The 15206-nt window shown below is 44.7% G+C and overlaps 1 protein-coding gene across 1 annotated transcript in view; it reads right to left on the minus strand.

The window, feature by feature from the left end:
- The window catches only part of LOC120056033 (receptor-type tyrosine-protein phosphatase S-like), a gene marked incomplete at its 5' end in the record, with an annotated part of 98918 nt that overhangs the window by 27195 nt on the left and 56517 nt on the right, over positions 1 to 15206 (minus strand). The window contains 9 exons of the mRNA XM_039004167.1: positions 1043 to 1684; positions 1826 to 1943; positions 3520 to 3713; positions 3863 to 4183; positions 9384 to 9528; positions 9705 to 9841; positions 10114 to 10315; positions 11469 to 11848; positions 12040 to 12309. Of these exons, the coding sequence (XP_038860095.1) occupies positions 1043 to 1684; positions 1826 to 1943; positions 3520 to 3713; positions 3863 to 4183; positions 9384 to 9528; positions 9705 to 9841; positions 10114 to 10315; positions 11469 to 11848; positions 12040 to 12309 (2409 nt within the window). The remainder of the gene's footprint in view (positions 1 to 1042; positions 1685 to 1825; positions 1944 to 3519; positions 3714 to 3862; positions 4184 to 9383; positions 9529 to 9704; positions 9842 to 10113; positions 10316 to 11468; positions 11849 to 12039; positions 12310 to 15206) is intronic.

Here is a 15206-nt window from a genome sequence, read left to right on the forward strand (position 1 = left end):
GTAGCAAATAAGAGTGAATAGCATTGAAGAGATAGGAACAGTTGGCTCCGTTGTGCCCTGTTCATCCTCCTCTTTATGATGACATAATCTGTGTAATCCCACTTTATCTCGTTCTAGCCTAATTCGCTCCGGTTTATTTCCGGAACAGAACACACAGAATATTTAACTGCCAAACAACTCTCTTCTCAAGGAGCTATCAGGTCGCTGTGAAGTGGATGAGGGGATGTTAGACAGTCAAAGCAAGGTCATCTTTAGACTGCAGTGTGCCATTCAACCTCTCCACTCCTCTGCTTCCACCCTGTAGATCTGTTAGTGTGTGATGGAGGGTAGGTGCGGGTCTTTGGACATGGTGGTAGTGGGAACGGCAGATGAAGGTTTGACGGAAGAGTAGGAGGAGGTGAAGAGGGTGGATTGATTGATCAGAGTGAAGAGTGGAGGGAGAGCAACAGAACTGAAGAATGTGTTTGGTTAGTGGTGAAGTGCCTACTGGGGAGTGTGAGGGCTACAAAACATGTTAACAGCATGTCAACAAAGGTTGGAACAGGTTAGGTCAATCCAAAAGGAGGTAAAAGCTTACCTTTAGAAACAAACCATGTGTATTAAACGAAAGCCTCGTTCAGTCAACCAAGGAGCCCAGACTCAACACTTACCTCACAGTTCACAACCAGTCCGGCTTTTCTACTGACTTTTACCTGTGGGTGTGAGAGCGTGTTCTCCATACATTCATTCATGTGGCATTCAGTCACTTTTCCTTGGAGGTGTGGAGTAGGTGTGGAGTAGGTGTGGAGTAGGTGTGGGAGGAGGTGGTGGGTATGTGGAAGAGACTAGGATTTGCAGTTTTTTCCAGTGGACTCGTTTTCAACCACTCTGTGGGTGAAAGTTGACCCTTGTAACTGGCCCAGAGTCAGCGTTGCATTTTGGACTATGATATTCAAGGTTCAGATTAAAATTTAAAAAATCTGACTCTAGACCAGTATTTAGAGTGAATAGGGGGGTTTCTCTGGAGCCCTGTGCCAGGCCCCAGGCCCCAGGCCAGCCCTACCTGTCTCAAAGGCCAGTGTGCGATACAGCAGCGGGGGACTGAACGGGCCGGGACCTACGCTGGTGTGGGCACACATCTGCACCTCGTACCATGTGTTGTGGTTCAGGCCCAGAATGGTGTAGCTGGACTCAATAGCCGGGAGCGTGATCTGGCGAGGGGGTCCCAGAGGGTCAATGCCCAGAGGGTTAAGACCCCCTGCTTCCCGATAAGCTATTGTGTATTCGGTGATCACACCGTTTCGCTCGCTTGGCACAGGGGGCAGCCAGGAGAACTGGAGCGAACAACAGGTGACGTTAATGTTTTCTGAGATTTGAGGGTAGCCCCTGGGTGGGTACTCAGGCATCTCGAGTTCCTCCCGTGCCTCGTCTCCGTATCCTGACCGGCTTTTGGCGGAAAGGGTAACGACATAGGTCAACCCTGGAATTACGTCTATGAGTGTGTACGTTCGCTCCCTGGCCGAAAACTCCACCGTAGTGTCCAGGGTTGCATTCTTCAGCCCAAATTGTAGCCGGAAACCCTGGATCTGAACTTCAGACCCTTTGGCCCCTGGACCTGAGTCTGAACCCCCAGTAGGGGGCCCCCATCTCACCACCATGGAGGGTTCAGACCCTGGGCGCACCGACAGTGAGGGGGCACCAGGCACTGCAGACAAGAGGAGGGAGAGGCACAGACATGTCAAGTCTGCACTGTGCCTTTGAAACATTCATATACTGTATGTCTAATATGCTATCGTGTGTGTATTGTGTGTGTATTTGTTAGTGATCTTATGTGTGTAATGCTTACCAATCCCCGGTGTCTGCACCACCCTGGCTTTACTGTGTGTTCCATCCCCTTTAGTGGTGTAAGCCGCCACAGACACAGAGTACCACATCTCAGGCTTCAGACCCCCCACCATCATCTCCTACAGGGTCACACACACAAGATACTTTTCCAGCTACGCCTTATAAACCTCTCTCTCCTCTTCCCTCTCGCTTCCTCCCTAGCCCTCCATTTCTCCCCCTATCTCTACTAACACATCACATAGTATTAACTCACTCTGTCCTATTACTTTACATAGAGACGTTACAAACTGACTGTCTCTCAGATAGAAGGCATCTCCTAATGAGGAGTTCATAGCTTACTTATGCAATGTACAGCATAACCACTACCACTGTAGGTTCAGTTTAACATTGACAGAATGATCCATACTCACATATTCAGTAGAGTCATCCTCCACAAACTGATCCCACGGTTGGACCCGGAGGGGAGAGAGAGAGGGAGGAGAGTGAATGAGTCCAGAGAAGAGATTAGATAAAGGAGGAGGAAATAGGAGCGTAGTGGGAGGCAATGCTCCCTCAATTTTTTTTGCCACCGAGGCAAATTTCAGGTCTGCTGAGCGCAAATGTTGTGAAGATTCTGTGCAACTTCCATAGGAGCGTTTATTGTGAACACTGATGCTGTACCTGCTATTATTGACTGTTTTAACAGTGGCCAAGAAACAACTTTACAAAACAAAATGCATTATTATTCCCCATACCATTATTACAGAGAATCTATGAAATGGTGCTACCCTCTGCCTACAGTATTGGCTTCTTAGCTTATTCAAGCCTGTCTCAAAATACAATACTGCCCCTTTAAGACAGGAAAAAAGCTTTTTACCTGACTCGCTTTTCAAAGAGGTCTAGAAATGTTCACGTTTTGTGCTCTTGTAGGAAGCAATCCCTTCCACATTTCTGACTATGAATTAGCTATAACTGGGCTAATAACTCGCTAACTAGTAAATAATATGAACAAATGTGGACAAATAGCTACATGTAGCTCTCACTTTGATCTCAAAACAAGCGCATAATAATCACGACCCCTCATGCTGTAAAACAGTCCAGTTCAAATGTAATGGTTCAATTCAATATATGGCAATGGTCTATTTGCATATTGGCCTACTGCAGCTCTGATTGGTTATGGTGCACCGGCCTGAGTCGTGCCTGTCAGTGCAATAGAATCCTACTCCGATGCGCTCCGCCTACAATAAAATCTCTTGCATAGTTAATTTTGCATACTAAATCTTGCATAGTTTGTTTTGTTTCGGTATGTTCCATTGAAAGTGACAAATATTGCATTGATTCGATCACAATCCCCACAGTAAAGGGAAACGTTGTTAGTGTTAACTAAAGGGGAAAACTCTAGAAAGTTGAGTGAAGTTCAATCTCGTGCTTCTCTGCACGTGCTGATATTTCTTCTGCTCCGGCGGGGCGCTGCGTGCTGCACATGCGCGCAGTTTAGAGGGAACATTGGTGGGAGGTGATGTGTACTGCAAAGACTCAGTGAGATAAATGATTTGCTTCACTTTAACTGAACAACGACCTGCAGAGGTGTGATAGCTGGCAAATATATATGTTATCTTTGAAAGTACATATGTACGTGACTGTTGAGAAGATATTCAAATGAAATAATTTTTACGGAAAATGTAAATAAGAAAAATAAGAAGGTGATGACCTCACCTGGCTGTCGTCCAATAGCAGGTCTTTGATTCGGGGAAGGCTGCGTGATGAGCCACTCTCCACACGAGCATAGTGCACCTGGTAACCACGGATCTGACCTTGGCGTTGCCTTGGCAACACAGATCGCCAGGTGACCCTAAGGGCAGTGGAGTTGAAGGGCCGGACCTCCACCTGCCGAGGGGCCGCACCCGGGACTAAGGAACACACACACACACACGTCTAATTTCTCAATCACAGCATCGATCAGCTAATCTAGAACTTCAGCCATCCATCTACCTTGCTTCAAACATTCTCATCTCAAGCTCGTTTGATATCTCTCTGACACAAACACACACCCGCTCACCGTCGTGGTCTGTGCGGCAGAGCAGCGCTGGACTCTCTGGTCCGGACCCCTCGGTAGTGAAGGCTGCCAGGCTAACGCGGTACCAGGTCCACTTTTCCAGCCCCTCCACCACTGCCTGCCCCTGCTCTGGGGGGATGGGAGGCCCCTTCACCTCTGGACCCTGACCTTTGACCTCGGCCCCAGACACCACTTGCTGGTAGCGCAGCACATAAGCAGTCAGTGTGCCATTTTGGGTCTCAGTGGGCGGCGGTGTCCAACTTACCCTCAGGGAGGTGGAGCTGGAGCTGTCACAGGACACGCCCAGGGGAGCAGCTGAGGGCTCTGATTGGATGAGGGTCAGGATAAGGAAGTGGGCAAGGCCAGGGGCGTATGGAACGCAGGAAGAAATAGAAAGGGAGAGCAAAGAGACAGTGGCGGAAAGAGGGTGAAAAACCAAAGCCAAAACAAAAGGATAGAAAAAAGGAAAACTAAATTAAAAGAGAAGGCCTCTAAATACAAACAAACATGACTCAGCTGAACACAGAAGACAAAAGCTTCAACACAGAAGACAAGGGCTTCGACACAGAAGACAAGGGCTTCGACACAGAAGACAAGGGCTTCGACACAGAAGGGCTTCGACACAGAAGGGCTTCGACACAGAAGGGCTTCGACACAGAAGACAAGGGCTTCGACACAGAAGACAAAGGCTTCGACACAGAAGACAAGGGCTTCGACACAGAAGACAAGGGCTTCGACACAGAAGACAACGGTTTCGACACAGAAGACAAGGGCTTCGACACAGAAGACAAGGGCTTCGACACAGAAGACAAGGGCTTCGACACAGAAGACAAGGGCTTCGACACAGAAGACAAAGGCTTCGACACAGAAGACAAAGGCTTCGACACAGAAGACAAGGGCTTCGACACAGAAGACAAGGGCTTCAACACAGAAGACAAGGGCTTCGACACAGAAGACAAGGGCTTCGACACAGAAGACAAGGGCTTCGACACAGAAGACAAAGGCTTCGACCCAGAAGACAAGGGCTTCAACACAGAAGACAACGGTTTCAACACAGAAGACAAGGGCTTCAACACAGAAGACAAGGGCTTCAACACAGAAGACAAAGGCTTCGACACAGAAGACAAAGCTTAATGGAGGAAGAAAGGAATTAATCATGTTAGCTAGGTAATGAGATAAAGGACAACTTAATTACTGCCCTGGAGGATGTGTAACTGATACCAGATAATTGGCTTTCACCTTTCTGCTCTGACCAATGGCAGCACAGTGATTTACAACTGGGAAGAGGGCCTTTAAGATGTTGTCTAGAGACACAGCTCTGCTTAGTTTTGCTTGGCTGGATAAGAACAGAGCTATACTGTAGATCAGGGATGGTCAACTGTCACTATATTGTAGATCAGGGATGGGCAACTGTCACTATATTGTAGATCAGGAATGGTCAACTGCCACTATATTGTAGATCAGGGATGGGCAAGTGTCGCTATATTGTAGATCAGGGATGGGTAACTGCCACTATATTGTAGATCAGGGATGGGCAACTGTCACTATATTGTAGATCAGGGATGGGCAACTGTCACTATATTGTAGATCAGGGATGGGCAACTGCCACTATATTGTAGATCAGGGATGGGCAACTGTCACTATATTGTAGATCAGGGATGGGCAACTGTCACTATATTGTAGATCAGGGATGGGCAACTGTCACTATATTGTAGATCAGGGATGGTCAACTGTCACTATATTGTAGATCAGGTATGGGCAACTGTCACTATATTGTAGATCAGGGATGGGTAACTGTCACTATATTGTAGATCAGGGATGGGCAACTGTCACTATATTGTAGATCAGGGATGGGCAACTGTCACTATATTGTAGATCAGGGATGGGCAACTGTCACTATATTGTAGATCAGGGATGGTCAACTGTCACTATATTGTAGATCAGGGATGGTCAACTGTCACTATACTGTAGATCAGGGATGGGCAACTGTCACTATATTGTAGATCAGGGATGGGCAACTGCCACTATATTGTAGATCAGGGATGGGCAACTGTCACTATATTGTAGATCAGGGATGGGTAACTGTCACTATACTGTAGATCAGGGATGGGCAACTGTCACTATATTGTAGATCAGGGATGGGTAACTGCCACTATATTGTAGATCAGGGATGGGTAACTGCCACTATATTGTAGATCAGGGATGGGCAACTGTCACTATATTGTAGATCAGGGATGGGCAACTGTCACTATACTGTAGATCAGGGATGGGCAACTGTCACTATATTGTAGATCAGGGATGGGAAACTGTCACTATATTGTAGATCAGGGATGGGTAACTGTCACTATATTGTAGATCAGGGATGGGCAACTGCCACTATATTGTAGATCAGGGATGGGCAACTGTCACTATATTGTAGATCAGGGATGGGCAACTGCCACTATATTGTAGATCAGGGATGGGCAACTGTCACTATATTGTAGATCAGGGATGGGCAACTGTCACTATACTGTAGATCAGGGATGGGCAACTGTCACTATATTGTAGATCAGGGATGGGAAACTGTCACTATATTGTAGATCAGGGATGGGTAACTGTCACTATATTGTAGATCAGGGATGGGAAACTGTCACTATATTGTAGATCAGGGATGGGTAACTGCCACTATACTGTAGATCAGGGATGGGCAACTGTCACTATATTGTAGATCAGGGATGGGCAACTGCCCGCGGATACATTTCCAAAGACATAAAAAACGTTAGAAACATTGGGGGGGCGACGACACGGTCTCAACTTGCTGTTGAGAGTTAGAATAGTAGAATACACCAGGTGAAATGTGGTCGTGCATCAGCAGTTTTCTTCTTGTTATGTCAGTCACTGACAGTCACTCAATTGGCCCATGTCAGAAAACATTTTTTAGACGAGTAAGTTAGTCTAACAGCCAGTAAACTTGTAGTATTCATGGTGAATTACCGACCAGGGGGCCCCCATTGATTTTGTTAGTCACTCTCACTCAGATATCATATTGAAAACTGCAAACTTTCCTCTCTACCCTATTGCAGGAAATGTACTCTAAAAAATAACATTTCTCTCTCCACTGTCAAGAGGGGGGCCGCTAAAACAATATTTTGCTAAGGGCCCCCAAAAGGGTAGGGCCAGCTCTGACAACATGTGTGTGGGTATGGAAGTGCGTATGCAGACCCGCAAACTACTGCAGCCCCCTATGATGAGTTGAGATTTTCTGTGGCCCTCACCCCCATCAAAGTTCCCCAGCCCTGCTGTAGATACTATGTAGAGTTTTGCAGTCTATACTCTATCTTGCTACCAAGGTTTCCTTCCTTGACATTCTCAGTGGAATGTAATAATTGTGTTGGAACTTTGCCAAACTCTTTATATATTTTAGTAATGCTTCGTAGCCCTTTCCTGCAGTCAATGACCAAAAGCGAATGTTATTCATGTTTTCATAATTTCATAATTAATAAAGATAATTTGTTTTAAATATGAACATCCGGTGTTACTATGTCAAACAGTTTAGTTATATTTCAGTCTTCTGTGATGTATATAAAGTGTAATATTGGGACGCAAACTCAAAATATAATACATTACAACTCTATATCTGACATGGTACAGGTGTCTTTTGTTTAAAGCCCATAACCATGTGTGTGAGGTGTATACTTTTGTTTCAATTTAGATTTGTTTAAGACTACCAAGAATCACTCTGTGTGACCCTGATTTAGCCCGCTGCAGTAAAAGTTTAAACTGCCCAATCGAATTTCTTAAAATTGGGTTTGTGGATTGGAAATTTCAAAAGTCATATAAAAAGGTGGAGAGCAGGAATTGAGGAAGCTGAAACTAAAACCAAAACCAAATACTTTCATTAACGTTGATCTCATGCAATTTCAGAGAGGAACTATGAGATAGGATGAGAGACAAGGCACTGGACGGAGGGACAGAAGAACAGCAAGGATAAGAGACACAACCAGGCACTGTCTGAGATGCGTACCTGTCCTTCCCACCCGTAGCCATCACGTAAGACCTTCTTAGCATGCAACAACCACCATTCAAACAAAATGTCAACCAAACAAAGGTTCAGAGGAAAAGATATGTGCATGAATATGTTCATCATTCATGGATTTGTGAATCTGACAGTCTGACACTTCAACTGCACAGTCCCAGTACCAGTGGCCTGGGGGAACAATCACGATGTGCACCCAAGCCTAGTGATAGCACGCAAACCGTGCTAAGCTAACTGTGAAATGCATTCTGCTCCATGAAATGAAATTCTTATCTGCCACATTCAGTCACTCCCTAGCCTGCCACCCAGGTGTCTAACCTCCATGTGTCGGTCAAGCATAACACGGGGCATCCAGCTAGCAAAATAACATGTTAAAAGTTGCAGAAAGTTTCTGTTGGTGAATATACAGGTAACTGCCAAAATAAAGGAAACACCAGCCTAAAGCATCTCAAAAGGGCGTTGGGCCACCACGATCCAGAACAGCTTCACTGCACCATGGCATAGATTATACAAGTGTCTGGAACTCTATTGGAGGGATGTGACGCCATTATTCCACGAGAAATTCTATAATTTTGTGTTTTGTTGATGGTGGTGGAAAATGCTGTCTCAAGCGCCGTTCCAGAGTCTCCCATAAGTGTTCAGTTGGGTTGATATCTGGTGACTAAGACGGCCATGACATATGGTTTACATTGTTTTCATGCTCATCAAACTATTCAGTGACCACTTGTGCCCTGTGGATGGGGGCGTTGTCAGCCTATGGGGCATAGCTATGGTAGCCAAAATAATGTCCATAATAATGGCTTACCCAGCATTTATACATGAGCCTAAGCATGATGGGATGTTAATTGCTTAATTAACTCAGGAACCACACCTGTGTGGAAGCACCTGCTTTCAATATAATTTGTATCCCTCATTTACTCAAGTGTTTCCTTTATTTTGGCAGTCAGCTGTACGTCCTATGTACATTATATGGTGTTCATTTTTTCCAGGTAACAAATATTAAAAAGTAATACTGTACCTTTACACCAGTCCCCGCTGGATACAGGCCTATTAGTTTGATTTGGTCTTAGACTCCGACTGACCAGCACATACCTTCAATAAAGCCTTGAAAATAATTTAATCCTGATGACCGTTGACATTTGACCTGTGACAGTGAGCTTCTTGAACTGGAGAAAAAGGGCACTTTGACCCACCTTGAAGTAAAGGAAACTGTGAAGGACTGAAGAAAATGAAACAAGATGGAAAAACTGAAAACATCGGCCTTATCCGATCTGTATATCCGGGACTTTTCACCGTGTGAGAAAATTGTGAAAGTTAAAATAAACTGTTAAATACATAGAAGATGAATGCAGGGATGGATGGATGAGCGAACAAGATAAATGAATAGAGGAGTGGACAAGATGGATGAGTGTGTAGACGACTCCCGGGGATCAGTGAGCTGTGAGGGAAGTACATCACACTGTAACGTTACACAGTGTGTGTTTGCAGGTGTGACAGAGAGAAACATACTGGCTTGTGCTGTCCTCTGGACCAGCTCGTTGGTAAAGGCTCCAATGCCTTTGTTAGAAATGGCAGCCAGGGAGAAGGAGTACTCCGTGTTAGCCCTCAGACCCTCCACTGTGTACGACGCCCTGGGCCCAAACGTCAACTTCTCCTGTTAGAGACGGAGAAGGGGGAGAGAGAACATGAAGAAAAGAAAGAGACGCAGTAGAGACAAAGAGAAAGAAAGAAAGATAAAAAGAAAGACAGAAAGAAAGAGAACTGGATTATCTGATAAATAGACTTTATCATCTTAATGAAATCTACTTAGTATGGAAGAAAAAGTCTGACCAGGCTGCCGAACTTGACAGGTTTGTAGAGCAGTTCGTAGTTGACGATGCCCTCCTTGATGTAGGACGGTTCCCAGGTCAGCTCTATACTGGTCTCCGTCACCTTGCCCACTTTGAACTTTCCTGGCTGCCCTGGAACTACAGGGGATAGAAGAGGAGACAGGATAAGAGTTAGAACTCACCTCTCCAGCATCCAGTCAGTTAGTAGCTTCTAGACTGTTCTATTCATCCTTTATTTAAACAGACAAATCCCATCCCAGCCCTGTAGTTCTACAAAAGATGTGTGTTACTGACCTTAAACAGTACTTAAGCACTTTGACATGAACTGGGTCAGAAAAGGGAACAAACCCTCAGACACACACACACAAACTCACAGACACAAACAGACGCAGACACAGACACACACTGACCTCCGGGCAGCACTTTGACATGGACAGGGTCAGAGAAGGGTCCGTCTCCCACAGAGGTGAAGGCCAGGACTCTGACAGTGTATGTTTCAGAGGGTACCAGGCTCTGGATGGAGGTGATGGTGCTGTCCTGAACATTATGGATCTGCCACAGACTCATGGGCTGAGATGGGTCCATGGTGTAGTACACCCGGTAACCTTTCACCTGGAGGGACGGAGGAACAGAGGCAGAGGGGAGCCACAGAGAGAGAGAGAGACAGTTAGACGATGGAGAGAAACTTCTTTCTGCTGTTTTCTATAATTAGCCTTTCATTGTCTGGTCCCATAGACTTGTTTGAGCTTGGAAGCTATTATACATTGTGACGTCAATGCCCAGAACAAATTATACTGGACCGGACCTATATGTCGTTGAGCTAGATAAAAATTGCATTCACTTCGAGGTTGAAATATCATTACCGTTATCATTAAATAACTGAATTACCTTTATAATGACCCTTTCTTTACCTAAAGCCTAATCACTATAGTCTATGATTAAAACTGTTTTTATGATGCACTGCCCCACCTCCACGCCTTGTTGTGATTATACTGTTGTTTATGATGACTCCATTATGACTGCCTGGCTACCCATCCACATTGCTCCGGCCAAACTGACGTTTCTTCTCTACGATGATCCATAGAGCAGCGGATTTACATTGGGTGAGTCGCCAGGCAACCATTATGCAGCTTATTATGTTTAGACTGCCCAGGGACAACAGAGGAACATGCTATGTTTATCTAGCTAACTCAGTTACTATTGCGCCTCAGTGTTGTCTCTGTCAGAGATGTTGATCACTGTTTATTATCCCTGTCTTAGCCATTTATTCTCTTCTGATAACATTCGAATTAATACATTCATACATTTACAGATTAATAACATAATACATTATAAATAAATAAAGTAGTACATTAGTAAATTATTATTAAAAAATTATTAAAGAACCAGTGCAGTCAAAAAACGTACTTTCCTGTGTTTTATATATATTTCCACACTATGAGGTTGGAATAATATTGTGATGTTTTGGCCTGCCTGGTGAAATAACCAGGCATTAAATTAGTTTATAGACCAATAAGAAAGAGAGTTCCAAACCTTTCTGCCAATAACAGCTAGTTTTAAGTTTTATCCTCCCCACAACTAGACAGACAAAAATCTTGCTTGAAAAATTGCTTTGTTAAGAAGCTATTTTTGTTTCTTTTTGACCATTTTAATTGAAAACAATCACAGTAAGGTACTTACTTGTTACCCAGAAATGATTTAATATTGAGATAAAAATGTCATTGTACCTTTAACAAAACAACTGACAAAAAAAATCAACACTGACCTGTCCGTTGGGCTCCTCTGGTTCCTCCCAGCGGACCATGACAGTGTTCTTGGAGATGATCCTGGCCTGGACGTTCCTGGGTGGGCTAGCCGGGGCCTGCTCCCCTGTCCTGGCCTCCACCCGGGTGGACGAGGGTCCCTGGCCGATGCTGTTGAAGGCTGACACCCTGATCTCATACTCTGTGTTGGGGTAGAGCCCTCCAATGCTGTACCTAGTGGTGGTGATACTGTCCACCGTCTCGTACTTGCTGTCTGGTGCCTTGGCCCGGTACTGGATGATGTAATAGGACACCGGGTCGGGATTACCGGAGTCCCAGGTGATGGTGATGCTGGTGGCAGTCGTCTCCGTGACGATGGGGGTACCGGGAGGCTTGGGAAGAGCTATGAAGGGAGAAGGAGATATTGGTTTAACTGTCCTTAATGTTTTAAGGCAGACAGGGGGAGAAAAGTGGCCCTTACTCTTGACGGACACCTGCGAGATCATAGATGGCCCTTACTCTCTAATACGGTGGTATTCAAAGTCGGGGAGAGACATAGAGAGCACAATTAGAAAGAGAAAGGTTGTCCCTTACTCTTAACTGACACCTGTGCAGTGGCCTCTATAATCCCCAGACTGCTCATGGCCACACAGGTGTAGTTGGCCGACTCCCTGATTCCGTTGAGCTCCAGAACGTTCCGCCCCACTGGCATCTCGTCCTCAGGTGTCAGGTCCTCACTACCCAGCATCCATTTGACGTAGGGCATGGGTGAACCCACCGCCACACAGGTGATGTTGATGCTGCCGCCGGGCATGATCTCATGGTTGGAGGGCAGGATGGAGAAACGAGGGGGCACACGACGCACTGGGAGAGGAGGAGATGGGGAAGACGGGGGGAGGATTGTGGAGAGGGGGATGAGGAGGGGGAGTCGGAGCGGGAGGGACAGAAAAGGGGGCGACAGAGGGGGGGAAAGAAAGATACAGAAAGAGAGAACGAGAGAGAGCGAAAGAGAGAGATAGAGAGAAAGTGGGGTAACAGAAAGGGTAGAATGAACTTCACTGCTTTTACAGAGGTTTTACAAAGGGATATTTCACGTTTAGTCGAAACTACATTGGTAGTTTTGAAAATACTAGCTAATGATAGAAGTTGAAATACACAGATCCCATGTTGAGAGACTGCTTTCTCAAGCTACATTTCACCCTGCACATGAAACCTATTGTAAGTTTCTCATGTTTTAGCCAGTGTGCAACAATCCATTGCATATTTTACAAGGACATCATTTGGTATTGTAGAATCATCACTGTAGATGCCCAGACTATAAAGTTTCCTCTTCCCTATTTAAAACAAGATCTACAATACAAATACTGGCGCTCTGGGCTGCACAAAATACCATAGGATTTTTTTCTGAGGAACTAAAATGAGCTTAAATAAAACCAATGTGAAGATCTAAATTACAGCTGAACTACCCTTGCAGCGAAGCTCAAGGCTACTGACTTGAAAACGAGAAACTTCACCAGAAACTTGAGTGAGAAACTTTAATGAGAAACTTCAATGAGATTTCTGTGCCTCTGGGGTGAGTTCTCCACTGCAGATGAGGGCCTTTTAGATACGTGGCGCTGGCAGAGCCAATTGATAGAACCAGCTATTAGTCAGACAACTTGCACAGAGTGCTTCTGTTAACTGTACCTGTGCTGAATCTACTAGCTAGCTGTCAGATCTATCTGATATAATGGCACGCAGTGGGAAAGATGCATGGATGCATAGAGACAGAGCTCACGGGTCACTTGCATGCCTAGAAGACTTGTAGAAGAAACTATAATCATGAAGAGACAGAGGGAGAAGAGAGATAGAGAGAGAGAAAGAGAGTATTGTCTGGTTCCTCTCCCAGTCAATGTGGCAAATCACGGCCTCATTGTACAACCAGAATACCAGATGAACACAGCAATGTTGAAAATAAATAAAAGCGATGTAAATAAGGTTATGGGTGATATAAATATGTGTCGTTGCAATTACAATGTTCGCATTGAACACTTGAAATAAGGAAACATCAAGACATACATCATGAGTCATGACAGAAAGAGATAATCATGACAGAGAGAGATAATCCAAAGCGAGAGAAAGGGGTAGTATGCACATGTTTTTAGTAATTTAAAATTATGCACATTTGTCTGTTGATCCTACACACCAGGGTACAGATGGAGTGCAGAATGCAGAAGAGAGAGAAAGAAGGAAGGGATATTAGAAGAGAGGGATGGGGACAGAGGATAAGAGGTAAGGGAGATAAGAAGAAAGGGGGAAAGGGCAGAAGGGGAAAGAAAGGAGGGATGGGAAAGAGAAAACACATGGCGCTCTTGAAACTGCTGTTAGGTTCTCCAAAAATCAGGCTTTGATTGGTGGATGTCGTAGGAACTGAAAAGTTGGTACCCCAAGGCTGCAAAACAGAGGACTGAAGTAACAGTCAGACTGACGGACAGACGGACGGACGGACAGACGGACAGACAGACAGAGACAGACCAACGAATATAGATGGACAGGAGTGAATGCAAGGGGAGGAAGGGCAGACAGACAGACACAGTCAGTAGAAATATTGGCTAATTTCAAGATTCGAAACAGTATCTGAATCAGGGGTTTGAATCATGTTTTGAGTCACGATAAAGGAATCTCCACTCAGTCAGTGGGAGTAAATCAGGGGGAAAGAGTCTTCATAGAATCACTGGCCTCAGTCTTCCCCCAAATTATTCTCAACTGATGCATTTAATTTAAAAGTACCATGCTCAGATTCATTAATAAACTACACCTAGCGTTGAAATTTCTTCTCTAGGTTCAATGGATTTCACTGTGTTCCTCAGACAGCACGCAAACAAACTATTCACCAAAACCAAATAGTAATGAACAATTTGCCATCTTCAAGTGATTCAATAACTCGGTGGACATGATCCCATTCAACATAACAGTGCCATACATTTGGAGTGACCCTAGAATGCCAACAGATCCCCAGAATTGGACACTAAAGTTCAAGACAAAAAAAATAGACATTTAATTAACAGACAAAATGAAATGTAACTGTTATAAGAGACATCAAATCAAAAGGCAGGCAGGCAGATTCTCTCCAAAGCATGCGAGAGCCAGACAGAGACAAACAGAGACAGAGTGACCAGGTTAAAACCATGCAGCAGACAAGAGCACCTACTGTATGCAGAACCATACAATTCAGCTTGATTTTTTATTTAAGAAAATACTCAACTCTTAAAGTGTGTGCGTAATGTGTGGTATACATATCTAACTACTGGAAGTTCCCTCAAGGTTTGGAGACTTGATTAAGCTGAAGAAGAGAATGTGGACATTTCTGTCAAGTAGGAAAGTAGGGTACATCCAGCTCTGCAGCAGGACAGCACAATATTCAAGTGCATGCTGAACAAAGATAATGTCGAGAATGAACAGTCAGGCAGTGACAACCTATTTACTATCAGACATATAAACTCAGCAAAAAAAGAAACGTCCTCTCACTGTCAACTGCGTTTAATTTCAGCAAACTTAACATGTGTAAATATTTGTATGAACATAACAATATTCAACAACTGAGACATAAACTGAACAAGTTCCACAGACATGTGACTAACATAAATTGAATAATGTGTACCTGAACAAAAGGGGGGGGGGGGGGGGGTCAAAATCAAAAGTAACAGTCAGTATCTGGTGTGCCCACCAGCTGCATTAAGTACTGCAGTACATCTCCTCCTCATGGACTGCACCAGATTTGC

The sequence above is a fragment of the Salvelinus namaycush genome, chromosome 11 (genome assembly GCF_016432855.1).
Source record: "Salvelinus namaycush isolate Seneca chromosome 11, SaNama_1.0, whole genome shotgun sequence".
Classification (NCBI taxonomy): domain Eukaryota; kingdom Metazoa; phylum Chordata; class Actinopteri; order Salmoniformes; family Salmonidae; genus Salvelinus; species Salvelinus namaycush.